The sequence below is a fragment of the Camelus bactrianus genome, chromosome 13 (assembly GCF_048773025.1).
Source record: "Camelus bactrianus isolate YW-2024 breed Bactrian camel chromosome 13, ASM4877302v1, whole genome shotgun sequence".
Taxonomy (NCBI): domain Eukaryota; kingdom Metazoa; phylum Chordata; class Mammalia; order Artiodactyla; family Camelidae; genus Camelus; species Camelus bactrianus.
In genome coordinates, this window is record NC_133551.1 from 69,168,055 (window position 1) to 69,193,573 (window position 25,519).

Consider the following 25,519-nt stretch of genomic DNA (forward strand, 5'->3'; position numbering starts at 1 on the left):
TGTCTCTCAATGCACTTAACACCTGGTTCATTTCCCTACCTGGAAACCTGGCCTCCCCTCCTCCTGCCGACCCCAGAGGACTCAGTGTCACATAAGAGCCCCACCCCTGTCACCAGCGCAGTTATCTCAGAGTGATGGTGACGGGAAGGTGGAAAGGCTGCAGTTCTTGGGTTGAAATCCTTTCCAATTTGTCTTTCTTCTTATGATCCAGGATGTATGGGCAAGTGATGCTCTTACTCTGAAGCATGTGGTCCTCCTTTCTCCTGTGAATCAAATGGAAAACAGAATGGGCAAGGGAATTATGAGCAAAAGGGGAGGTGGGATCCTGGCTTTCTGGGGGACTTAGTTAGCTGGTCTTCCAGGCCAGTGCCTGCCCCACTGCCCATTCTCAGCAGCAAGGAGGATCTTTGCATGTCACTCTTTGGACTTCTTAGTGGGGCCACAAGTCCCTTGATCTGGCCCTGGCCACTTCGCTCCCCAGGCTGGTATGCCATCCTGCTTAACCCCCCAGCATTGCTCAGCCTCCCCACAAGCTCTGACTTGCTCCTCAGACTTTGTGTGTGCCATTCCTCTCCCTTGTCTCCTGGGCAGCGCTTAATCATCCATCCTTCTGGTTACAACTTATTGTCATCGCCTCCAGGAAGTCTTCCCTAAATACCCCTTCTCCTGTACAAAGTCAGGGTTCGCTGGCCCTTGTGCTCCTGCAGCCCCTTCCCTTGTCATAGCACTTTGTCCTCATATAGAGATGACCTAATCCCCTGGCCAGCTCTCCCAGGGCAGGGCCAGGCCCATCTGCCCTGCAGCTGGGTCCCCGGCCTGGCACTAAGCTCACAGTGTGCTTGCATCTCACATGGATTCTAATTGCTTGAATTTGAAATTGAAGCATATAAAACTACCTGTGAGCAAAATTTGAAGTAATGTACACTCTCGCCATTAAAAGCAAGATCAATCACTGGGAACAGCAGGATTCCAACCTGGACAGCAGAGATTGAGATGCCACCTTTGGAGTGTGTTCGGTCCCTGCTTAGCTCCCTGCAGGCTGTGTGTTCCTGTATTTAATGCCGCTGCCACATGGGGGCGCCACCATCTGCTGAGAACAGAAATACCCACGTGTTGGGGATCTCTGTCAGTGTCCCGTGGGGTGTCCTCTTGTTTCCATGTCTCTGAACATCAGCCCTGGATTTTGGTGACTTTTGGGTTGCTCTTTTTTAAGATTCACTGTTGTTACAATTCAAAACAATTTGAAAATCCTCTAACATGCTCTCTATCCCTTCATTAAGAGGTAGCGTGAGCACCAAGGAGGAAGTAACTTTGTGGGTAAGTAGCCTGATGAATTGGCCAAAGCTGGGCAGCCTCCGTTAGGTCGAGCTGTTCATTTTGGGGTGACCCCGCCAGAACTTTAGAGATCACGCTGAGAAGGTGGAAAGGAAGAAGACTTTGCTGCAGTGGGTGTGAAATTTATATGCCGAGGGAACAGCTCCTCTTCCCACTGTGTATTTGCTCTTATGGGTAGTTAGTCTTCCTTTTGGGGAGGTTTGAGTCAATGAGGCTCCTTAAGAACAAAGCAGTGCCTAGAATGCGTAGCCCCCAGGCGAAGACTCAGCTAGCAGCCTCTGTCCCCCCATCTTCCCCTCTCGGACCATTGTCTCTGCCCCATTTTCACAGGCTGTCCCCCTGCCCACCCCTTAGGCCACCCTACGGCATCCCCCGCTGCACCCTGCTGCCCAGGAAGCCCCATCTTACGTCCCCCCCGACCCCGTCCCACTTCAGATCATTCCCAGACACCTGGGGCAGATTCCAGAATCTTGACCAACAAAGAAACAACCGGAAGTGGTGACCTGAGAAAACTGTAGGTTAGTCCGGCTTTCACAGCTCTAAGCAGCCCCCTTTTCAGGCTTGGGGGCCTCCATGGGAAGCCACACGGTAGTTGAGAGGCAGAAAAATGTATGGCAGAGTCCGTCCCCTGCACATTGGCTGTGAGACCACAAATTACTGTGTTTCTGAGCTTCAGTTGTCTGGGGTGAGAGGTCAGTAGATGTTGGGGTTATTATGGGGTTTCCAGAGCCATCTCTGGCCTGTCTGTCCCCTGCAGACAGGACCCCAGCTTCCTGGATGAACCATGACCTCCCTCTCTCCTTGCTGTTACCCACCATGGGTGCAGCCCCCCACCCCCACCCCGGCCTGCCTGACAGGCGCTGTTTCTCCCACCAAGACTGTTCCTCCTTCTCCCATTGGAGCCTGGGTCACAATCCGCTGCTTCAGAAACCCTCTCCTCAGGACCCCTCTGGGCCACTCTGCCCTCTGCCTGTCTTTACTGAAGCTCTTTTCAGCCCCTTCTTTCTGGAGTTGGACCTTGCAGTGAGCTCGTCCCAGGAGACGTCCTGCAGTGTCACCACCCTGATGACTCTGTGGTTAAGCTCTGTGTGGCCCCAGTCCTGCTCCACCCCCTCTATTTTTCAGTCCTGCCACTGCTTTGGGGAAGTTTGGGTTTTAAAACTGAAAAGACAGGAAATATGACAACTTAAAAAAAAAAATCCATCCAGAATTCTGCAAGCCTGACTCGGCCGTCTCATTTTGCCTGTTAACCTTTGGATCTTGGCCTGCCTTTCTCATCAGACATTATCCTTGAAGTGTTTCCCCATGTCTCCACTGTCCCCATCGTCACTAGTTCACATGGCTTTATGATCTTGAATTTTAGTGATATGCACTCATTTACTAAACCATTTCGCTAATGTTGGCCATTCAGGTGATATCAATTTTTGGCTCACATCACCACAAATGTCTTTATATTGAGGGCTTTTGGCTTCCCTTGAATGATTTCCTTAGGAAATTACTGGGTCAGGGGTGTAAACATCTCCGTGGATCCAGTTACCTATGACTTGTGGCTTTCTCTGGTTTTCATAAAAGGATTTGAGATAGTTTAAGAGAGTACAAATGATATAGTAGAACAAAATAGAGAGGAAATAGAAATACAAGGGGAGAAGAAGAGTAAGTTTGGCATCTAGAAATGCATCCTGTGAGGTCCTGCACGCTTGCTGGAGGGGGCCTGCCAGTTTGGCTTCGTGCTTCCCAGCAGCCAAGGCAAGATAGGGTAAGATAGAATCCTTCCTAAGAACTGCTAATTCGGTATTTGTAAGACAGAAGCCAAGATTGGCAATTCTTCTCTCCTCAGTTGTCTTAGAGGGGACTGTGTGATACAGTGGACAGTTTCCTCAACTATATTCCTACCCCCCCCCCCAAAAAAAGATGGGTTTTATATCATTTTTTTGAATCCGAGTCTCAATGTAAATTGAGGGCATAGGTTTTTTTCAGTTTGGATGTTTAGCCCCCCAGATAGAAGGACCCATCTTCTTCTTTTGTCTTCCTCAGGGCCTGGGTTGGGTGCTCTGTACCCCAGGAGTACTGTGTGTGTGTCTGCCATCAGTGTCATAAACCATGATTTTTTTTTTTAATTGAAGCATAGTCGATTTACAGTGTTGTGTTAATTTCTGGTGTACAGCATAGTGATTCAGTTATACATATATATATTCCTTTTTTTTAATTATACACTATTACAAGGTATTGACTATAGTTCCCTGTGCTATATAGTAGGACCTTGTTTTTTATCTGTTTTTTTATATAGTAGTTAGTATTATTCCGTTTTCTGTTTCTATGAATTGGACTGATCTAGGCACCTCATATAAGTAGAAGCGTGCCGTATTTGTCTTTCTGCGACTGGCTTATTTCGCTCAGAGTAATGTCCTCACGGTTCATCCATGTTGTAACCTGTATCAGAATTTCCTTCCTTTTTAAGGTTGAATAATGTGACTTTTTGGGGGTGGCTTGTTTTTTAGTGACATAAAATCTAGCATTTTAACTTTTTTTTTTTTAATTGAAGTACAGTCAGTTACAATGTGTCGATTTCTGGTGTACAGCACAATGTCCCAGTCATGCGTATACATACATATATTCTTTTTCATTATTGAATATAGTTCCCTGTGCTCTACAGAAGAAACATTTTTAAAAATCATTTTAAACTGTACAACTCAGTGACAATAAATACATCCTGTTGTGCAACTGTCACCACCATGTAAATCCAGGACGGTTTATCTTCCATGGAAGAAACTCCACACCCATTAGCAGTCACTCCCTTCCCTGGAGTGGAGCTAATCTGCTTTCTTTTTGATGCAGTTGCCTCTCCAGAAGAGCTCATACAAATGGGGTCGTATTCCGTGGCCCTTTGTATCTGGCTTCTTTCACTGCGTGTTTTCAGGGTCCGTCTGCGTTGTATTATGTATCAATACTTCATTCCTTTTAAAGCCCAGATAATATCTCATTGGATGTTCCTACCACATTTTGTTTATCCAGTCATGTGTCAGTGGACCCTTGGGTGGTTTCCACCTTTCACCTGTTGTGAATACTGTGATGAGTGTTGCTGTCTGAGTTCTTGTTTGAACACTTGTTTCCAGTTCTTCTGGGTGTGGACCTTGTAACTTGTTTCTATTTTTATAGCTGTTTTTAAAATGTCTGCATTCTCAGCCCTCCCCCCTAACTTAACTTAAGGAATATGTAAAACTTTTGTTGTAGTAACAGCAAAGCTTCTGTTTCAGTTTCCGGCTCATGTTTGCCTGACCCTGGGGCCCCGGGCTCCAGACAGAATCAGGTGTTCCCAGGCTGGACGGTGCTGAGAAGTGAGAGCTCCGGTCTGGGTATTTCACTGACCAGGGTCATCTGTTTCTGCTTCCCACAGAGCAGAAAGATCATGGGTTTGAGGTGGCCTCCACTTTCCCTGAAGGCCAGACTCCTGACAGTGACCCTGAGCCAGACGCTACCCCGTTCCAGGAAGGCCCGGGCACCGTGGACCAGCCGGACGCCGTGTCTAGTTTGCCAACACCTAGCGACATCCTGGTGTCCTACTCCACCTTCCCAGGTGAGGGGATCAGGAGGGCTTGTCCTCCCAGCCAGCGGTTCCCCTCATCTGCCCTAGGAGCAGCTGTGTTGTGAAGAGAAGACCTGGGTGTTGGTGCCTGTGTGACCCTGAGTGAGTTACTTCACCTCTCTGAGCCTCAGCTTAGGGCCGGGCAGGCAAAGTGTCTAGAATGCAAAATTTAAGGAGACACGTACCCTGGCGTTGGTGTGCAACACTCGTCTCACCCTTGTCTTGGCCCTGCCTTAGTCTTCTCGTCTTTAAAATGGAAATAGTAAGTGTACCTCGGGGCTCATCATGGCGATGAACAAGGTGGCTGGCCCACCACTGAGCACAGTGCCTGTCACACAGCGGGTGTGACGAGTGTTCGTTTCCTTCCTTTCTCATCCCTTGGGAGAGTCATTTGACTTCTCCGAGCCTTGGTTGCCTTGTTGGGAAAACAGGAACCACAACCAATGTCACAGAGTGGTGGCGAGGCTGAAGCAAGGTCAGGATGGGATGGAGCCCAGAGCTGTGGGCTGCTGCCAGCTGTGTACCTCAGTCAGGGTCCAGAGATGGGCCTGCCTGCATGCGGGGGGCCGGGCAGCTCCCCAAACAGCTCAGCATTTGTCCTTCCACAGGTTTTGTCTCCTGGAGGGACACCAAGAGCGGCTCCTGGTACATCGAGACCCTGGACAGTGTTTTTGAGCAGTGGGCCCACTGTGAGGACCTGCAGACTCTCCTGCTCAGGGTGAGGCTGCTGGGAGGGGCCGTGTGTCCTCCACGAGGCGGGTGGTGGGGGTGAACAGGGCTTTCTGCACCCGGGCTTCCCCTGAGAGCAGGAGCTTTTGCTTCTCTTAATGCCAGAAGTTACTGCCTGCGTGATGTTTGCCTGTTACACAAAGGGCTGCCTTTCCCAGCCTCTGAGGCCCCAGGCTTACGCTCCCCCGCTGATGGAGCCAGTCCCCAGGGCCAGGGCGGGGTGGCTCAGTGGCCCCAGCATGGCCCCTGAAGGCAGGTCATGGGTCGTGTATTCTTTGCCTCACCACATAATCTTGACCCTCAAGAACCATGAACCCCTCTTTAGCGTATCCCCTTCTCGGGAGGCCCCAGTGAGAGAGGACAGGGAAGGATGGCCGGATCTGGCCCCGCTCAGAGCAGGTGCTTCCTCCGAGGGTCTCAGAGCACACGTGGGCCCCTCCTGCTCTGCTCAGGTGTGTTGTGCCGGGAGAAGGGGCTGTAAGGGCCAGGACCGCTCCTTCCTCCTGGGCAGGTTCCGGCTGTGTGCTTTGCTGAGCTGAGCAGAGGAGAGAAGAAAGCCGGTGCAGGGCCACCACCCAGCATGACTCTGGGGCACGCGGTGGGCACCACGAGCCGTGACCACGGCAAGTGAGCCTCAGAGGCAACCGGGCTGTCAGGGCTCAGCCGTGCGCTCGGCTCCTGGGCCCCAGCTCTTCTCTCAGCTTTTCTTCAGGCAAACCTTTCAATCTGATTTGAACTTAGTGAATTTTTGAATTTTGAAATTTTGAATTTTGAGTTTTCCAGATTTGTGGTTGAGATGCTTATTCTGTAACTCATCCCCCTGACCACCCCTCCAACACACCCGCATGCAAACACACACACACAATCTCTCTCTCCTCCTGTCTCAAGGAGGCTGAGGCTGTAGCAGAGCTGGTTTTAAAATGCTGACGCAGAAGGGAGGGGATACCTCAGTGGGTAGAGCGCGTGCTTAGCATGCACGAGGTCCTGGGTTCAATCCCCAGGACCTCCATTAAAGTAAATAAATAAATGGACCTAATTACCTCCCCCCTCAAAAAAAAAAAAAACCCCAAAATCCCAAACAGATAAAGTGCTGCCTCAGTGGATGCCCGACCCCCACCCCAGCCCCTCCTTGGAATTCTTACTTCAGTCAAGAGAACTTACAGGCCTCCCCGTGGTCCTGTTTTCACAGGTTGCTAATGCTGTTTCGGTGAAAGGGATTTACAAACAGATTCCTGGCTGTTTTAACTTCCTCCGGAAAAAACTTTTCTTTAAAACGTAATGAGGCCAGGGCCCCTCGCCCTGCCTTAGCTTTCACCCCGAACCTTCCTGCTCCAGGCCCGGCAGCGGCTGAGGCTGAGGCCTGGACTCTCGCACAGCTATGGCTGACACGCGCTGAAGGATTCTGTAGCCCGTAGAGGACCTGCTTTTTCCTCACGGGTGGCAGACAGGCTCCTGGCAGCTTCCAAATTGGAGCCAAATGACCAGCGATGGAGAAAGAAGAGCAGAACGCTGTGGACACCACGGGGCTCTTTGCCAGTGGCCCATTCCTGGCTCTTGGCTGTGGCCCGTGACCCCTGTTTTCTCTAGAGTAGGGCTTTTCAACCTCAGCACAACTGACCTTTGGGGCCACATAGTCCTCTGTTGCAGGGACTGTCTGGTGCACTGTGAGATGCTTAACAACACCCCTGGCCTCTGCCCAGCAGATGCCAATAGCACGTCTCCCCGAGTAGTGACAGCCAAAAATGTCTTCAGACACTGCCAGCTTTCCCCGGTGGGATCCCACTGGAGAACCACTGATCTACAGGAAATGTTGGTGACAAACCAGCATCTCTCTTAGGTCAGCAGTTTGGGGCTACTGGAGTCTGAACAGCTGGAATCTGTGAATCCTAAATGAAGTTTTAAAAATTACCAACTTTCTCTATATTGCAGTATTCTTAAAAAAAGTCTTAGGTGAATATGGGTTCTCTTTTACCTATTTCGCCCCTCATTTTGCTCCAACTCTTTATTCTTCCTTATAAAGGAGACTTGCTTTTTTGGAAACATTTACCCATCTCATTTCTTTTGATGTTCACCCCATCCCAGGAAGGTGACTGGGGTGGGAGCTGTGTGCTCAGGGAGGTTAAGTCACTTGTCCAGGGGACCCAACTAACCAGTGGAGAGACCTGGCCAGACTCGGGTCTTCTGAGTCCAGCCTGTGCCCCCAGGTGTCTTCCTGGCTGTAGGACCCTGCACCGCAGGGTGACTGCTGTGTGACCGTGAGATGGGCTTCCCCAGAGAAGGCCCCACCCCGAGGCCTTTAAGCTGTCCGGACCCCGGCCTGTTTCTTGCTTTCAGGGCCCTGGATGGGAGGATGGTTTGCTAATAAGACTCTTGCCAAGATATGATTCATATAGTTGTCACTTTATTATTATTTTACACCTGTGACCTTTCCAAGTCTAAAACAGTCCCGGGGCCTTCTGGTGGTTAGTTATTTGCAATCACCTGCAGGACACAGACAAAAAAATAATCAGGTTAACCCAGCAGAGCAGAGCCGTGCTTTTGCAAGTTCCTGGCTTTCTCCTTCCCTGCTCTGTACTGCCCGTGTGAATCAGGCAGCCCTCCATGAAGCAGCTCTTCCCTGGGAGGGGGGGGGGGTCTAATGATGCCCTGGAGAAAAAGATGTCATCACAGCTTTTCACTGACCTTTGGGGCTTCCTGTAAAGAGGGGTCTGAGCCTGGAGTCCTGTTTGGGTTTCAGGGCGGGGTGCCTGGGCGCTCTTAAAAATTATATGCCGAGAGTATAGATGGGTATGGTTGTAGATTTCTTGTGTTTCTCAAAAAGTTTGAGGGCCCTGAAATGGTTAACAACCACAGCTGTTTGCAAGGCACCGTTACACGCTGTGGGTGGGGCTGTAACCTGTTTTCAGAGGCTGTCTAGCGGTATCTACTGAACATTCGGACACGCCAACTCCGTGATCCAGTGATCCTGCTGGACCTCTTAGCACGGATACCCAGATCCGTGTGCAAGCGTGTGTGTCCAAGGGTGTTCACTGCAGCCACGTGAGAGTGGAAGATAGGAAACAGATGAAAGCTTCACTCATTCTCTTCATGCTATGGACTATCACTTCGCTGTTCAAAAGAACGACACAGATATCTGGGCCCACACTGTAAGATGTGATACGGTGTTAAGTGGAAACGCTAAGTTGCAGAACAGTATGAAGAGGAAAATTCTGTTTTTGGTTTACATGTACATAGGTAGACATTTTACAGATGCACACAAATAAAGTCCAGAAGACCACACACCAAGCCGTTGACTGATTCTCTCTCGGGGGTGGAACTGGAGATGCAAAACGAGGAGGGGCATCTACGCATCTACTTTTTTACTTGGTACACTCCTATATTCTTCCTATATTTTTACTGTGAGTATGTATTAACTTTCTGAAATAAAGATGAAAATAAAGCTGGTGAATGCTGACGATTCCTGTGTTGCTGTCATTCAGCAAACATTTATTGAAAGGATAAATGCCCCTCGCCACCTGTCTGGTCGCTTCCCTGCTCCTGCCTTCTGTTGGCAGCTTCCTGACCTTGGCTCGTCACCTGTCTGGATTTGGGACTCCAGGCTGCACACAGTGTGCCCCTGGGCTGGGACCACTGCAAGGTTTCACTGGCCCCTCTGCAGCTGCCCAAGCAGCCTCCACCGGAGGACAGCTGGCTGCTTGGCTCTGCCGTTCCTGGAAACTGTTACGGGCACATGTGCCTGCCCTGGCTGCTGTCCCGTGGACACGGGGCCTCCGCCCAGCTGCTTTGCAAGCCTTGCTTTCCCTATTGATCCCCTCTGACATCTGGCCGGGCTTTTGGCTGAGGCCTGCTCTGTTGTGCTTGTGTCTGTGGCTGGGAACAGCTGATGCTTGGACCAAAAGACAGGACAGTTGCTCCCGGTCCCTGCTTTGGGCCCCCAAGGTGCTGCCAGGACCAGCTGCCTGGTGACTCACGCAGCAGCTGGGGCTGGAAAGGATCCTAGGATTTGGCTGGGAATAGGCCCTAAACGTCATTCCATCCAATCCATCTTGGACCAGGCTCCTTTGAATTGCTGGTGGCACCTCCAAAGCTGGACTCAGGCTTTCTTCTGCCAAAACAGGATCAAAGCTTTTCCCCAATGGGCCAGAAAAAACTCGTAAATTAATGGCCACTCTCTTCTTGATTTTACATTTTTCTCCAACAAACTTTTCTGGAATCTCTGGTGCCTTTGACCACTTGTTGGCAAAGCAATGCCAGCAGACAGACAAATGAACAAGGAGCCAGCAAATATGAATGGGAAAACTTGGAGCCAGCCACCTGCTTATTTTGACAGTGCCCATTTGACAGTGTCATTTTCCTCCTGGGACCACATGCTCATGGCTGTGGTATCATATTTGATTTGATAGTGGAGTGTCAGTTTGATTTAATTAAACAGTTCTCTGCAAATTAAACTTAAAATGATGAAATCAGATGCCAGCTTTCCCTTCTCTGGGGCTCTGTCACAAGCATCATAACTCCCACCTGCTCTGGTTCTTAAAAAAGTGGGTGAGCCCTGATCTAGTTCAAGTCCCATTTGATAGAAGAGCAAACTGAGGTGGTGGCAATGCTGGGAGGTGGGTAGAAAGTGTCCCCAATCGGCACAGAGTGTCCCCCTCCCCAGCATCCATCACCAGGCATGATGCCTCTTCCTCCCTCCCCCAGGCTCCTCGCCCAGGCCTGCCTTCTTGTGAAGACGCCCTGTTCTGGCTGCTTCCACCAACTGCTGATCGTATCCGTGGCTGCTCCCAAGATTGGTGTTGGTGTTTTGGTTGTTTTTTTTTAGCACCCTTTAAAAATTTACTATTTTTTTGTTTGTTTCTTTCTTTGTTTTTTGGAGGGGAGGTAATTAGGTTTATTTATTAATTATTATTTTTAAATTTAACAGAGTTACTGGGGATCAAACCCATGACCTTGTGCATGCTAAGCATGGCGCTCTACCACTGAGCTATACCCTCACCCCTTTTAAAAAATTTTTATTATAAATGAATGTATACTCATGGTTTTAAAAAATAGGAATTGAGCTGGTGTGGAAGTTTATGAAGTACTGTTTTTTCTTAAAAATAATTTTATTATGTATTTTTTTCTTTAATGGAGGTACTGGGGATTGAGCCCAGGACCTCGTGCGTGCTGAGCACATGCGCTACCACTGAGCTGTACCCACCCTGCAAGGCACTGGTTTTGAGCTCACAGGACGCAACTCTCTGGGGACACATTCACAGTCATAGTGGGACCAACTCAGTCCCATTTACCTGGACTATCTCGGTCTAAAACAAAGATCTGCATCCCAGGAAACCTCCCAATCCAGGGCCAACCGAGATGATCGCTGACCCTACAGAATAGCTGGAGGACCCTTTAGGACTAATTTCCAATAATCAAGGCTGTGGGGGTCTCAGAAGACCAGGTCTGGGGCTTTGCAGATAAATACAGCATTGGACGGTGGGGACTAGGCCTACACGTGGATAAGCAAAAATAAAATAACCCCACGAATCCTAGGGAACCTGTTCTTAGTGCCTGAGGGGTGACCTTTGTTTTCAGGCTCTTTGGACAAGGCCACCCTCTATGTGTCTTTTCAGTTAACTCACACAGAAGTTGTGGGGGGCCCCCAGGGGGCACCCACAGGGGTTGCTTAAGTCTGCGACCTCCTCCAGGGGGCTCCTGCCTAGCTCTCAGGAGGAGGGAGGGGTTCTCAGACCTTAGGTCGGCATGGCCCTCATGGGGCCAGGTGTAGGGCGGGGCCCCGGGGCCCAGGGCTTGGTTGGTTCTTACCGAATTGATCCAGTCGTTGTAGTTGGAGACCCGTGTGAAGACGGAAGGCTTGCGGTAGTAGTTGCAGCCGAGGGAGGACCCGAAGCTGACCACGCCGTGCACTTCCCACTGGCCGTCAGCCGCCTGGCAGTTCAGTGGTCCCCCGGAGTCCCCCTGAGGAAGGCCAGAGTTCTGTCAGGATGGGCCCGGGAGCTTGGGTGGGGTGACGGGAGGGGAAGGGGCTGCCTGTCAGAGCCCCGTGTCTGCAGTGCGTTTGTGTTGTTCCACCATGGGCCCCCATGTTCTCTGAGGCCAGCCCCTGTGGTCACAGCTCAAGATGTCCCCGTAACACCAACAAGAGCGAGCAGTCATTCTTCCTGTGTGCCTGGAATGGAGCTAAGCACTTTCTAGGCCTTACCTCATTTAATCTTCACAGAAACCTGCGAGGTGAGTATTGCTAGTATCCCCATATCACCAAAGAGGAAAACAGAAACCCTCAGAGGTTGTGACTTGCCTGAGGTTGTCCAGGCAGTAAGTAAAGGAGCTGAGACGCGCCCCAGAGTTAGAATGTCATGCACTCCACCACCACCGGCCATTTGCTCCCGTGGAGGGGGTTTCCTGGGGCCGGTCTGCCCGGGCAGAGACTGTAGGGGCCAGTGTGATCTGAAGGGCAAATGAAGCTCCTTCCCACTCTGTCCCCACTCTGCTGCTAAGTCCACTGCATAGCAAGTCCTTTTGGTTAAGACACTGTCTCCAGAAAGGCTCTGTGACAGCCACCATGAAGGGACACATTGGGCCATGAATGGGATTAATTCAACAGATAGAGTTGAAGTCACCTTAGAAAGGTCCTTGCCCAGCAAACATGTCCCCTTGGCTCCCTTCTTATACAGAAGAAAGAATAAGTTAGTTGACAGTAATGAGAGCCCTCAGTGAGACCCAAGGAAAGTCTTCCCAGCAGTGAGGTGGGTGGACACTACTGCTAGGAGAATCTCAAAACATCTTTTCTGGAGACTGCAAGGACAAAAGTCAGGGTCTCAAATGTATGGGGCTGTTTCCCTGTGTGTTTACCAACAGGCAGGAGGATGGATTCCAGGACCCCCAGAGACTCTCCCCACCCTCAGCCCCATTTCGTTGTGGAGGTGGGGGCACCTGACTTCCTGCACTCACGTTGCAGCTGGAGATCACACCGTCGCCCCCAGCACAGATCATATTGGTCTTCACAGTGCTGCCCCACCAACTGGGTTGGGAGCACGTGGCGTAATCCACAACCAGCAGCTCACCTTGCTGCAGGATGTCGGGAAGAGCCCCGTTGGCTGCATCAGACCGGAGAGAAGGCGTTACAGGGACAAAGGGACTCCTGAGAAAAAAGGTGCAGTGAATGCCCACTGGCTTTTCTGCCCTCCATCCATGCTGTTGCTATGGGAACTGCCACATTTTCCTGTACTTTGTCCTCACAGCTGATTGGGTAGTGTTCTGGCCACTGGTGATTGATTGGTTCAGGAGTGAACACCTGACTCCAGCCAAGCCAATGAGCTCCTTCTCCTGGGAATTTAGGATTAGGACTAAGAAATCCTGGCCAGAGAGGGTCTAAATCTGAGAGCTGTTGGTAGTGGCTACCAATTGCTTATAGGGAGAGAAGGATGAAGTAGATCCTCCAAGAAAAGAAATTCTGAGAGAGGGTTTCCTGAGTTTCTAACATTCTTCCACAGTCTTCTAGCCCCTGATTCCCTCCTGTTCCTGTAGCCTGGCTGTGTCTCTGCCCTTGGCTGAGTCTCTTAATTCTTTATTTCAAACTCCCTCTTTTGCTGACCTGGCTCCAGGGGTTTTATCACTTGCCTTAAATATGACAGCCAGTCTGCTGGCATTCGGAGCCCCAGGTTGGGCCAGGTTGGGAAAAAAATATTTGAATGTGGTAAAAGTAGAAATTTCCTAATGGCTCCCAAGGACACTGCCACCATCACTTTCATTACTGTCACCACTGCTACTAACGGCAAGGATTAATAGTATTATAATACTTCACTTGGATTTACTGGACTTTTCCAAATACTGTGCTAATCTTCACAGTAAATATTTATTCCTATTTTGACAGATGGGATAATGAAGCCAAGAGAAGTTAAGCAGCTTTCCCGAGACCATTCTTGTAATTAACTCTAATCTAACCTGTGTTATATTTTGCAAGTATATGGAGCATTTCCACGTCTCTTTTGCCATCTCTTTTAATCTTTGCCAACTGTATTTCCATTTTACAGATGAGGAAACTGAGGCTCCAACATGGCTTGCCCAAGGTTACACAGCTAGTGACCAACAGAGCTGGAATAAAGCCAAGCATTTGGACCCTTCCCTGGCTCTTGCTGCCTCCGATGAAATGCTTTCTACCTGGGTGTTTTCTGGGTAAATGAATCAATGGCTGGGCCTGTATCTCAATAAGCCTGAGATACATCATCCCCCACTTCTTACTTCTACTGAATTTCCATGGGTCCTTGTGTTTGCAGATAAGCCAGGCAAGAGGGTGATATTAACTTATTTGAGTGCATGTGCATCTGCCTTGGTGTACCTCTGTAAAAAAGTGTCACTTGTAAGTTTATGTCATTATGAAAAAAGACAACCACTCATCTGCATGAGACTCCCTGGAAGTTTTCAAACCTCTGGTGATTTCACAAGGGGAGGGTTGGTCCTCTGTTCCTTCCTGGTGGCCTATTGTCACTGGATTTCTGACCCTTAGGGTTGATGTTAAAAGGAGACCCACATGTAGCCAGATTCTGACCAGCGAGTTCAGGTGACACATGGGACAGGTAAGTTTTGAGATGGGGAGCAGAGAATCTGACGAGGGCCCCGGGAGCCTTTGTGGAGCCCAGAATCCTGAGGTCACAGAGTGAATGCTATTTTGGACTCTGGCCTTGGGCATTACAGAGGGACCTCTGTGCCAGACCCCCTGAATGATGAGTGGGCAGAGAGCCCTGACTGGACAGGGGTGACATTTCCCCCTCCCCTCCCACGCCTTGGGGGTCCCAGCGCCCACTTACTCTGCAGCCTTCCCCAGCCCGTGACGTAGCAGATGTAGTTGTTAGGCAGGATGCTGCCGGCGGGTGGCAGGCAGCCCAGCTGGATCTTGTCGGTCAGGGTGACAGTGCTGGCCAGCTTGAGCAGGGCAATGTCGTTCCTGGTCGGTAAAGAGGCAGAGCATAAAGAGACAGTTGACTGGTCCTGCCCCAGTTATATTTCTGATTCTAGTCCCAGCCGGGACTACTGAACCCTCTCCTCAGCCAGCCTTGTTGTGAACCCTCTGTCAGGGCTATGAGGGACCGGGGAGCAGCTGTGGTTAAACCCCAGGATTGCATTTTGTCACTGGTGGAGCCTGGAGCCCTAACTTCCCCTGAGGCCTTTCAGGGGACTGTTTAGAACATGGGGGGCAAGTACGTTTGTCTTGCAATGTCCACTCTGATGGATTAGTCGTGGCTGCCTGGTGGGCTGTGTTGACGAGGATTCTGAGGCTCCGTCCAGGGTCAGCAAGGAAATAAACCCATGATTGCTTGGTGATGTCGGTCCTAGCCGTATACTTCCTGTGTTTGGTTTAGAAAGCAGCAGATGTTCAGGCTGAAAGGCTTTGTAAACTTTACTCTGCTCTCTCTTCCACCTTGAGCTCTGCCGCCAGGTTCATCTCAGTCTCACACTCTTGTCTGGGAAACCTTTAGTGACTGGCAGCTTCTATATTCCACGATGGCTGCAACGAGCGCTCCCATCCCATTGGCGCCTGTTGCAACGTGATGTTGACACTTTGTCCGTTGAGAGGTGAGGGTCTGCGCCTCTTCCCCCTTCATGGGGGGATCTGTGATGTGGAGGAAGTGACACCATGTGACTTTTGAGACTAGGGCTGCAGCTTCTGTCCGGCCCTTCGGGAGTCCTGTTCCTGGAACTTAGCCTCTGTGCCATGAAGAAGCCCAGGCCACGTGGAAGTGGTCTGGACAACAGTCCCAGCTGACAGCCAGCGTCGACCCACCCCCCTGAAGGTGAGGGAGGAAGACTTCCAGGTGACGCAGCCCAGCCACCACCATCTGTCTGCAATCTCATGGGCGACTCTGATGAGAACTTTGTGGCTGAGCCCAGTCAGACTGTGAGAGCAAATTATGATAAATGACTGTTGCTGTTCGAAGCCTTTACATTTCTGAGTGATTTGTTATGCAGCAATTGCCAGAGGAGTGACACCGCTGATTGGACAGAGACTAGAGCCTCCTAGGGATGACAGCCGTCTCTGCTCTCATGCCATCTGGGCCATCTCTCCCATGATTGCTCTTCGCTTACCCTCCATCCCCCGTGGACAGTGCTGGTCACTGCCCAGCACCACCTGCTCCTTTTGGGACCAGTCCCTGGTCCAGGCTGCTCTCCTGACTTGAAAATCCCCTTCTCCACTCTCTGCCCACCTATCTCTTCCCCATCTCTCGAGGCCTCCCTGGACACATCCTGCGTCATTTAAAGGCTTTCCAGTGTCTTGTCTGTGTGTATTTTATCTTGTGGACAAGTTTCTTTGGGGACAGAGACTGACACGTGACTCACGGACCCTCGCATCCTTTGTGAGGCATTGTTGGCACTGGACCACAGCAGGCTGCCTGGATGAAGGAGCTCGGAGTGTTACAACCACACGGCGTCCTCCTACTCTTCCTGGGGTCGTGATGCAGAGTCTTCTGGAAGATTTGGCAGCGTGAGCTCTCTGGGCAGCCATTCAAGAGTGGCCTCTTGGGCTGTGGAAGAGGGCTTGCATGTGGATAAATTATGCAAATTTGAAGTGATGGCTGAGGTTCTTCTTTCTAGAGGCCCTTCTGGAACCGCAGACCTGCTTTTTTGGATTGGAGAGGTTGATGTCTCCTCAGTTCTGGGAAGGTGATGGGGAGGAAAAGAGAAGATAACTTTCTGTCCCCAGTGGGGAGATAACAATGATGGTGGAGGTGTTTGGAAGGTCTGCTCAGATCAGGGCTCTGCTGGGTACCTCACACCTGATTTAGTGCTGCTTTCTGGATCTGTAACTTCAGGCAAGTTCCTTCACTTTTCTAGGTCATGGCTTCCTCATCGGTGAAAAGGGGTTAATAACAGTACCTCCCGCCTGGGGCTGCCATGAGGAATAAATACAACTCTCGGGGAAACAGTTCAGTGCCTGGAACAAGGGAGGCAGCAGGTACTGGTTGGTGTTATTGTGAAAAACAACTGCTGGGGTTGGAAGAGAGCTCACTGGGAAGGCATCCTGGATCACAGAGTTTCTGGAGGGCTGGCAATGCCCAACACTGCTGCCTGTCCTAGGGGAAGACAGCTGGTTGGGCACAGACACCACTGGTCACTGGAACACCTGTGCTTATGCGATCAGAAAGGGGGCGACCCCTGAGCTGCAATGAGGTGCTCTGGTTTAGGGGATCCCCTAAGCCCCACGGGGCTGGGGCCTTGTGTGTCTCACTCACTGCTGTTTCCTGGTGCCTAGAGCAGGGCTCAGCACATAGTAGGTGCTCAATAGATACTTGTGGAACGAAGGAGGGAGAGAGAAGGCACTCTAAATTTTGTTTAGTGCCACCTGGATCTCAGGATTAGGGATGATAAGAGAAGCCTGACATTCCAGCAAATGCTCCCTGACCCTACACGTGCCCCTAGAAGGGGAATCAGGCATGAGCTAATCGCTAATGCTCCTTGAGCATGGGAACGGGCAGGAGGGAGGCGTCGATTCTGCCAGAATTCTGACAGGCAGAGAACCTGCCCGCCTTCTGCTTCCTCTCCCTCCTTTTTCCCACTTCCTGGGACCACTCCCCATGACCTTGATGGTTCAGATGTATATCCCAGCGGCTACACCTCCTTATTGCACTATTATTGTACTACCACGGCTAATAGCTTGCACACACACGGCTTCTGTTACAGGCCAGGCCCTTTTCTAAGTGCTTTATATACATTACCTCATTTAATCCTCACAACAACCCTAGAGGTAGGCACTGTTACTGTGTTTGTTTTACCGAAGAGGAAACTGAGGCACTGAAAGACTCGTGCAGGCCACAGTCATTATTCACATCTAAGCCATCAGGCTCCAGAGGCACAACCCCTCCACCCTACCCCGCACCCCACACCGCCTCCCCAGCACTGTCCTGCCCAGTGTCCCTGGGAGCTGGCGCCGTGACCTGTGCACCTCTGTGAGTCCGGCACCCAGAGGCCAGTGCCCTACATGGCATAGGGAACATGGGGGCTGGTCACAGGGGCTTAGGGTGAACATTGGATGGTACGTGCTCATCTAAGAGGAAACGTGGAGGTGGAGCTGCCACCTCCCTGCAGGGTGGGGAGTGCTCACTGGAGGGCTCCGGAGAGCTCTGAGCCCCTGGCCGGCTTCCTGTGTTTATTACCCCAGGCTGTCCCTGCAGGGGATCAGGGAATCTTTGCCAGTGTCAAAGGCCTTGCTGGGAGGCGGCAAGGGTGGAGGAAGACGGGAGGGGCTATGTCCCACTCCACTCACAGACCCATCCCTGAGTCCCCAGGGCTTGGCACGGAATAAATACACGGTCAGTGTGTGCCTTGGGTAGACAGGGGACCTGCAGGCTTGACTGGCAGGAGACCCAGGTCACTCTGACAGTCTTGGCTTTTCCCTCCCCTAGTCACACCCCTATGACCAGGCATCTTTGGGACGTGCTCCACTTCGGAGAGGTCAGAGCTCCTCCCCGCTCCCTACAGAAGCAGCAAAGGACTGGGTGGGGTTGTGCCTGCTGCCTTTGGTGAGACCCCCCACCTCCAGTCTGTGCCCCTGCCAACCCACCCCCACGTGCACCCAGACAGAAGGTACCCGTTGGAGAGCTGGTTGGAGTTCCAGTCACTGTGTATCACGAACTTGGAGACCGCGACGGCCAGCGAGCCGGGCTCATCGGTGGAGAGGCTTTGCCGGCCCAGCACCACGCGGTAGGTCCGGGAGGAGCTGGGAGAAAGGGGCCAAGCGGGGAAGGTCAGCTCCCAGCTGTCCCCTCCTCCCACTCGGCCCCTACTGGCACACAGGGACGCCCCAGTCAATGCACTTCCTCCAAGGCCTGGCTTTGGACCCGAGTCAGCACCTGCTCCAAAAGCTACTAGTTGGCGCTTGGGAATGGTTCTCCCTGGGGGCAGTTGGTTAGTTTTAACATAATAACTACAACCAAATAGTAATTATAACTGCATTATACCAACTATGAACTATAATAGAAAATACAAGTTATAATAATGTAAACTCTATATGACAGTGAGGGAAGTGAGATGAATACAGCAGTCACCTGCCCTCAAGGGCATTTTTCAGTTTAACCTCTCACCTGTCATTTTTAGTTGGGGAAACTGAGGCTCAGGGAGGAGTAACTGGTCCAGAGTGCAACAGCTGATTGGTGAGAATCCAGAATTAGAAGCCAGGACTCCTGACTCCCAGGCCTCTGTGATTTTCCCCACCACCTCATGGCACCGGTAAATTCGGTGGGGAAAAGGGACCACTCTTGGCAATGAGTGTCACACTGACCTCGCGGAAACTCCAGGGAGTGCTAGCTGCTATGAGACAGGTAGAGGATGTAGGAAGGGAAGAGGACAGGGGAACAGTGAATGTCACAGGACCTATTCTTTCCTTTGTGGGCCTTTATAATGGTGACAGCTCACTTTTTCTTTTGGTTGGGGTAGATAATTAAGTCTTTGTTTAATATATTTTAATGGAGGTACTGGGGATTGAACCCAGGACCTCACGCATACTAAGCACACGCTCTACCACTGAGCTATACCCTCCCCTATGGTGATAGCTCACTTTTACTGAGCACTTACTAAGTGCCAGTCCCTTTAATGCGTCATCTCACTTAATCCACACTAAATTCTGTTAGCCGCTTTTTTGCAGGTGACGATATTGGGGCTTGGAGAAGTCATTCAAGTTGCAGAAGGAAACCCAGATCCAGATCTGGAGGCCACATCTAGTTCCCCCAAGAGGGCAGGCAGTGGGCCTCCTCCTTCCCCATAGTCCCCCTCAAGGCCTTGCTCGGGACACTCGATCCATGTCATGTATGGACCCATCATTGACCAACAGACTGAGCTATAGATCAATGAAAGCTTGTTTCTCGGCCGAGGAAGTGGTTACGTGCCAGGCTCCTTTAGAGTATGGTCCAGGCCATCTGGGCTCCAACTCTCAGAGATGAGCGGTGGCCAGTGGGGTGAACGGGCTGGGTGGCTGGGGAATGGCAGTTACCTGATGCAGTGAGCAGCTGTCAGGACCCAGCTTGGGTCCACCAGAGACCCTCCGCAGGTGTGGCGCCACTCGCCACTGGAGCTGTACTGCAGGGAGACCTGGGAAGAAGCGCAGGTGCTCTGGTCTCTGAAAGGGCCGGGCCCTCTGCTCTGCAGAATCCCAGCCCGGGGAGAGTGGGGCCGGGCACTCGGCACAGGTGCAAAACCCAAGCAGGCACCAAGAAACTCAGTAATCAGGATAGACAACATCTTAATGCAATCTTAAAAAATTAGCAGCAAAAAATCCATGATGGATGAAATATCAAAAATTTAAATAAAGACACTATTAAAAAGTAACATTGTTTTGAACATCTTTCTGAAACTCGATTTGCTGGGATTTTTCCCTTCCTGGGAGTTGTTTCTTTAGGACACATTCCTCCAATGTGATATTTGTAAGCCAAAATCTTGATTCCCCCCGCCCCGCAATAACACCCCTGCGCTTTCCTCGCACTTTCTCGGCTCAGTAAATGGCAATCCCACTCCACCTGCTCTCGTGACAAAACTCTCGGCAGTGTCCCTGGTGCCTTCTTTCTCTCGTGTGCCTTATTCTAATCCACCCACAAACCCCACCAGCTGTATTTCCAGAATATGTGGAGAGAACACTCCCCTCTTGCTACCTCAACTGCTAGTCCCAACAATCTTCAAATCTCACCTGGATTATTATTATTCCTATGTATTCCCCTAGCTTGCACCCTGGACCATCCCTCACTCTGAATTTTCCCAACACAGCAGCCAGAATGATCCTTTTAAAATGTAAGCATGATTATGTCTCTTCCCTTCTCAGACCCTCCAGTGATTCCTCTCTCACAGTGTAAAACTCCACATCGAATAATGCCCTACAAGGCTCTACATGGTCACCTTGACCTTATAGGCTCTCACTGCCCTCTGCTTCAGCCACACTGACCTCCATCACTTTTGGGAAATACACCAACTCGACTTCTGCCTAAGGACCTTTGCATTTGCTCTTCCTTCTGCCTGGAATATTCTTCTCTCCAGTACTAGCATATCTTTCTCCTTCACTTCCTACAGGTTTGTTCTCTGTAAGGCCTTCTATGGCCATCTTATCTAAAACAGAGTGTGCACGTACATGTCCACACATGTGCACATATCCATCCATACACACGCATGCACACATGTGAACACACATGTCTCTTTCCTCTGGTCCTGCTTTATTCATCATAGTATCTGTTGTCACCTGACAGGTTATGAATTTACGCATTCAACTGTTTATTGTCTCACTCTCCCACTTTAATATAAGCTCCGTGAATTTTTTTCCCATTTCCCACTACTGTATTCCAGGTGCCTAGAAGAGTGTCTGTTTCAAAGTGAGTCCTTAATAAATTGAACAAGTGAGTGAATGAACAAATGAAAGAATAAATGAATGAGTGAATGAATGAAAGTGGACTCTCCAGGGCCAGGGGCTGGTCTCTCCTGCAGATCTTGTTTCCTGTCACTCCAGTTTTTCCTCGAAGACTGAATGTACTTACAGGGCTATGAGAATGCCGAAGTGTGCCTTAGTCCCTACAGCTCCTGAACATTTTGTTTAAAACAAAAACTTGTTTCTATTAGATTTGATAGTTTAATAGGTGTGGGATGGAACTTTAAGGAGGTTGCATTTGACACTGCTTGGGTCTCTGACCAAACTGTCCCATCTTCTTCCCCTTCCTTTCAAGTCCCTGCCAAGGCCAAGCAGAGAGGATGGAGGTGAGAGCAGAGCTTTGGCTGCTCTGACCTTAGTTCCCGTGGAGGAAAAGCAGGAATGATGCCTGCTTTTCTCAGAACACCCTCGTTTCTGGTTATCCACTTGGCATCTTCTTGTTTGCTTGACATTAAGTGGACTTAGATGAACTAGCTTTGAAAATAATGCTTAAAATTAGACAAAATTTAAAAAGACACTTAAGAGGATGTCCCCACCCCAAATCTCAAAATAAGCTTTAACCATCTTACAGATGTGAAATTTTGAAATAATACATAAATATATAATTTGTGGGCTACAAAGTGTGACCAAAAGAGCAGGGATTGTACCAAATTTGAATCCTCACTTTCCTCCAAGCTAACAGGGCAACGATGGGAAATTATGTAATTTTTCTGAGCCCCAGTAAACTTATCTAGAAAATGGGGATCATAATTCCCACTGTCCAGGGCTCTTGGGATGATTAATATTAATACTTCAAGTGTCCAATAATTTGAACACTTACCCTATACCAGACACTGTTCTGAGCTCAGACTGTGAATCAGCTCACATCGCAATCACAGCAATTCTATGAGGCACTATTATTATTCCCATTTTACAGATGAGTAAACTAAGGCAACCAACAGAAATTTGTACAGTGTAGTCCATGCCATAAGAACACCCACTGAGAAAGGTAAGTTGAGTGGCTCCGGGTCATACAGCTAGTATGTGGTGGAGCCGGGATCGCTGGGATCATTGCGATCCAGAATCTGGAAACTTTACACATTCTCCTCTAGCTTCTGTTTGTTTGTTTGTGTGTTTATTAGAGGGGAGGTAACTAGGGTTACATATTTATTTATTTTAATGGTGGTGCTGGGGATTGAACCCAGGACCTTGTGCATGCTAGGCAAACACTCTACCACTGAACTATACCCTCCCCTTCTTCTTTAGTTTTAAAGCGCCTAGCACTTTATTTTCAAATGTCTGGTGGATTGTGACCCAGGGCCACAAACTTGGGGGGAGTGTGGAACAGAAGAGACCTCTCAGGCAGTGTAGAGTCAATCCTATTAATTCTAGCTTTGTTGAAAATTTTGATATTTTGTTCATCATAAATTATTTTTTGCATTAAGTTTGATTTTTAAAAATACTGCATTAAAATATTCATTTCAGTTACTGAGTTTTGTGGTGCCTTCTTAAATTTTGCCTCCAAAGTGAGTGTTTCACTGGCCTCACTCTGGTCTCACCCTGTTTGACTTGACCACCCAGCCCAATAAAAAAAAATCTCCCAAGGGAAGCAGAAGCAGGAAGTGGAGAGAGACCCTGCCAAGACTAACATCAGTCGGTTCCCAAGCAGTGTCAACGGGTCCAGAGGCTGAGGAAATACTCTTGTAGTCACCACTGATTGGTTCTTAGTACAAAGGTGACCTCTGTTTGGGAGTAGTAAAAGGACCTCTCTTCCAGCTTCCCAGAAAAAATATATTGTGGAAGTGCGAGAAAAGTAAAAGAACTGGCGAAAGTACATACATTGTGAATGCTCAGTCACCCTCTGTGATTGAGGCTCCCTTAATTGAGGGGAAGATGAACCAGCGTTGTCACTCCCTCCGTGAAACATACTGACGGCTAGCACACTCTGCACACTCACGGCTAGCGCTTAGGTTGTAAACTCACCCCATTCAGCCTTTTTGTTCCCAAACTTGTTTATTAAGCTAATTGTGGTCATATTATAATAATGTAGATCGACTGAACACGTAACCAATAAAATATGTGTTCAAAAAGAGAGTTGTGATTTATACGGAAATGAAGTTCAATGCTTGGAAGAGACCAGATAACTATGATTGTTTAAGAATTACTATGGAATTAGGCAGCAATGAGAAAACTGAAAAATTGAGGAGAAAAGTTAATAAAAATCGGGGAAGTTTCATTCGGATTGCTTTTTGAGTGTCTCCTAGTCGTTGCTCTACTTTAAAGTAATGGAATTACAGATGATATATTGTGGGGGGTGGTTTATACCAGACAGATTGGTGAACAAATGTATATTTACACTATTTAAATTAAAATAAAGTGTTTAAATAGATGTGTGATTGCTAATAATTTCTCTAGAACCAAACTTTAAAAAAATATCTTATATATTATTGTATTATTTAATTATTTTTATTTTGGCAGGAGGGCGGTAATTAGGCTTATTTATTTTTAGAGGAGGTACTGGGGATTGAACCCAGGACCTTGTGTGTGCTAAGCATGCACTCTATCACTTGAGCTATACCCTCCCCTACTTAGAATCAACCTTTTAATTATTCAGTCCCAATCATGTCAGGTAAGAAAGATTTTACTATATTTATTTATGTCAATGTAAGCCCCATATAATTCCTTTGGGAGTCCTACCACTGACAGGGCCTGGTAATTTGCACCTGCTCCACCCAGCGTTTTTTTTTTTTTTTCAGTCTCCATAGCACTAGGATTACTTCAAGGTAAGTAAGGAAAGATTTACTTTCATTGGTAACATGGATTTGCCTGTAGTTAAGAATTAATTTGCATAAGCAGCACTGATTGGTTCCTTAAAGCAAGGGATATTTGCATAGGTGGTGATGAATGGTTCATAGAATGACTGTACATTTGTAATCAATCAACCAAGTAAGAATATTATTTGTGAATTTGTGTGTATGGGTTGGGGTTGGGGCAGCTCCTCACTGAGGCTGGAGAAGGTACCTCTCCCTCCACCCCAAGATTGCCCAAGGGCACAGAAATGTATTTTTTATTGTTGAATTTTCCCATCCTGCCCTCGGAGTTCCCACCAATCCTCGTCTTTGCCAGAGCAACAGACCCTTTGGTGGAGAGCAAGGGGGTGATATGAAGTAGGTTAAGGCAGGGAGGCAAGAAGTGGAGTGTGGGGGACTCACCTGCCAGGGCCAGCTGTTGGGACTCGCATCTTCACCTCCAACGACCCTAGGCAGATGGGGCGCGTATGTGGGGAGCCCACAGCTGAGAGCTATCGAAAGAGAAAAGGTTGTAAGCCTAGAAAGCAGTGACTCAAACAATAGAACATACCCTTGCCGGATTCCCAAACCCCAAATAGAGAATTCCTGCTCTGGAAGGATCCCAAGAGGTTGCAGAGTCCTGCCCCTCATTTCTACTTCTTTGGAACTTCACTCCAGCTTTCTTATAACCACAGGAGCGAGTCCAGTGGGTGCAGGAGGGTCCCATCCCCAGACCCACCAGAGGACTTGAAAAGCGCCTCTGGGTGACAAACCTTACCTCCAGCCACCAATGTGGACAACAGCAGGGCCCCGATCATGGTGTGTCGGGAGGAGTTCTATATGTGTGGCCCTTCCTAAGGCCTTGGTTTTATGAATGGCTTATCGGCTGGAGATATACTAGGAATATGCAAGATGGAGATTTTCTCAAAGCCCAATGGAAAAACGACTTGTGTCCAAATATTTTTTTTTCCATTTCTCCCACCTGTCACCCTGGAAATATTTTGAAAAAGATGCCAAAGGTGGATATTGAAATATGAGTTCCATCTGCTTTTAAGAGATTATACTATGTGTTAGGGGAAGAAGAAAAATATTGTTTTTTGGTCCTTGGAATTGTGTTTTCACAGGAAAGATTAGGTTTGCATGCAGAGCAAACAGCATTCTAGGCCAGCGGTTCTCAATGGGGCTGCTGTTGCCCACCAAGGGGACACTGGGCACTGTCCAGAGACGTCTTTTGTTGTCAAGGCTGGGGATGGGGCACTGCTGGCATCTAGTGCGTACAGACTAGAGATGCCGCTAAACATCCTCCAAGGCACAGCACGGCCCACCCTGAATGTCAATGGTCTCGAGGTTGAAGAAGCTTGTTCTAGACCATGCCATGCCTTGCCGCATGACCCTGGACAAGCCCTGGAAGTCTCTAGACCCGGGGCTTGCCTATCTGTGAAACAGTGAGAGAAACATGTGCCCAGTTTGTTTTGTAACGATGTGCAGGCTTTGAAAAACCCGAAACATGCTTACACAGGAGAAGCACAAAACAGGCCTGTACGATTGGAGTTCGGCAGCCCCAGCGATGAGGAGGAGAGAGTGTTGACTGAGGAGGGCTTTGTCGGGGTGGATCAAGATGGATTTATTGTCTCCTCCTCAGACAATGGCAGTTTGCACTTCTCCAGTAACTATGTTTTCCAAACGAAGTCAAAGCAGGAACCTCTTAGA

The 25,519-nt window shown here is 49.3% G+C and overlaps 2 protein-coding genes and 1 non-coding gene across 4 annotated transcripts in view; 1 reads left to right on the forward strand and 2 right to left on the reverse strand.

Moving 5' to 3' along the window:
- CASP9 (caspase 9) overlaps positions 1-9,104 on the forward strand; it is a 24,379-nt gene extending 15,275 nt beyond the window's left edge. For both annotated transcript variants that reach the window (XM_074377363.1, XM_010957501.3), the window contains exons 7-9: positions 4,730-4,909; positions 5,527-5,636; positions 6,837-9,104. In XM_074377363.1, coding sequence (XP_074233464.1) covers positions 4,730-4,909; positions 5,527-5,636; positions 6,837-6,926 — 380 coding nt within the window. In that variant the 3' untranslated portion in view covers positions 6,927-9,104. The remainder of the gene's footprint in view (positions 1-4,729; positions 4,910-5,526; positions 5,637-6,836) is intronic.
- LOC105070946 (chymotrypsin like elastase 2A) lies at positions 8,029-24,701 on the reverse strand. Its single transcript, XM_010957502.3, has 8 exons — positions 24,588-24,701; positions 24,233-24,321; positions 19,626-19,723; positions 18,228-18,356; positions 14,452-14,588; positions 12,596-12,741; positions 11,450-11,602; positions 8,029-8,128 (listed from the first exon to the last, which is right to left on the reverse strand). Exons 1-8 carry the CDS (start codon positions 24,625-24,627, stop codon positions 8,111-8,113), a joined length of 810 nt encoding a protein of 269 aa, XP_010955804.1. The 5' UTR covers positions 24,628-24,701; the 3' UTR covers positions 8,029-8,110.
- TRNAT-AGU (transfer RNA threonine (anticodon AGU)) lies at positions 19,103-19,175 on the reverse strand. The gene has a single exon. It is a non-coding gene; the product is annotated as a tRNA-Thr (tRNA).
- Positions 24,702-25,519: the final 818 nt, after the last annotated feature.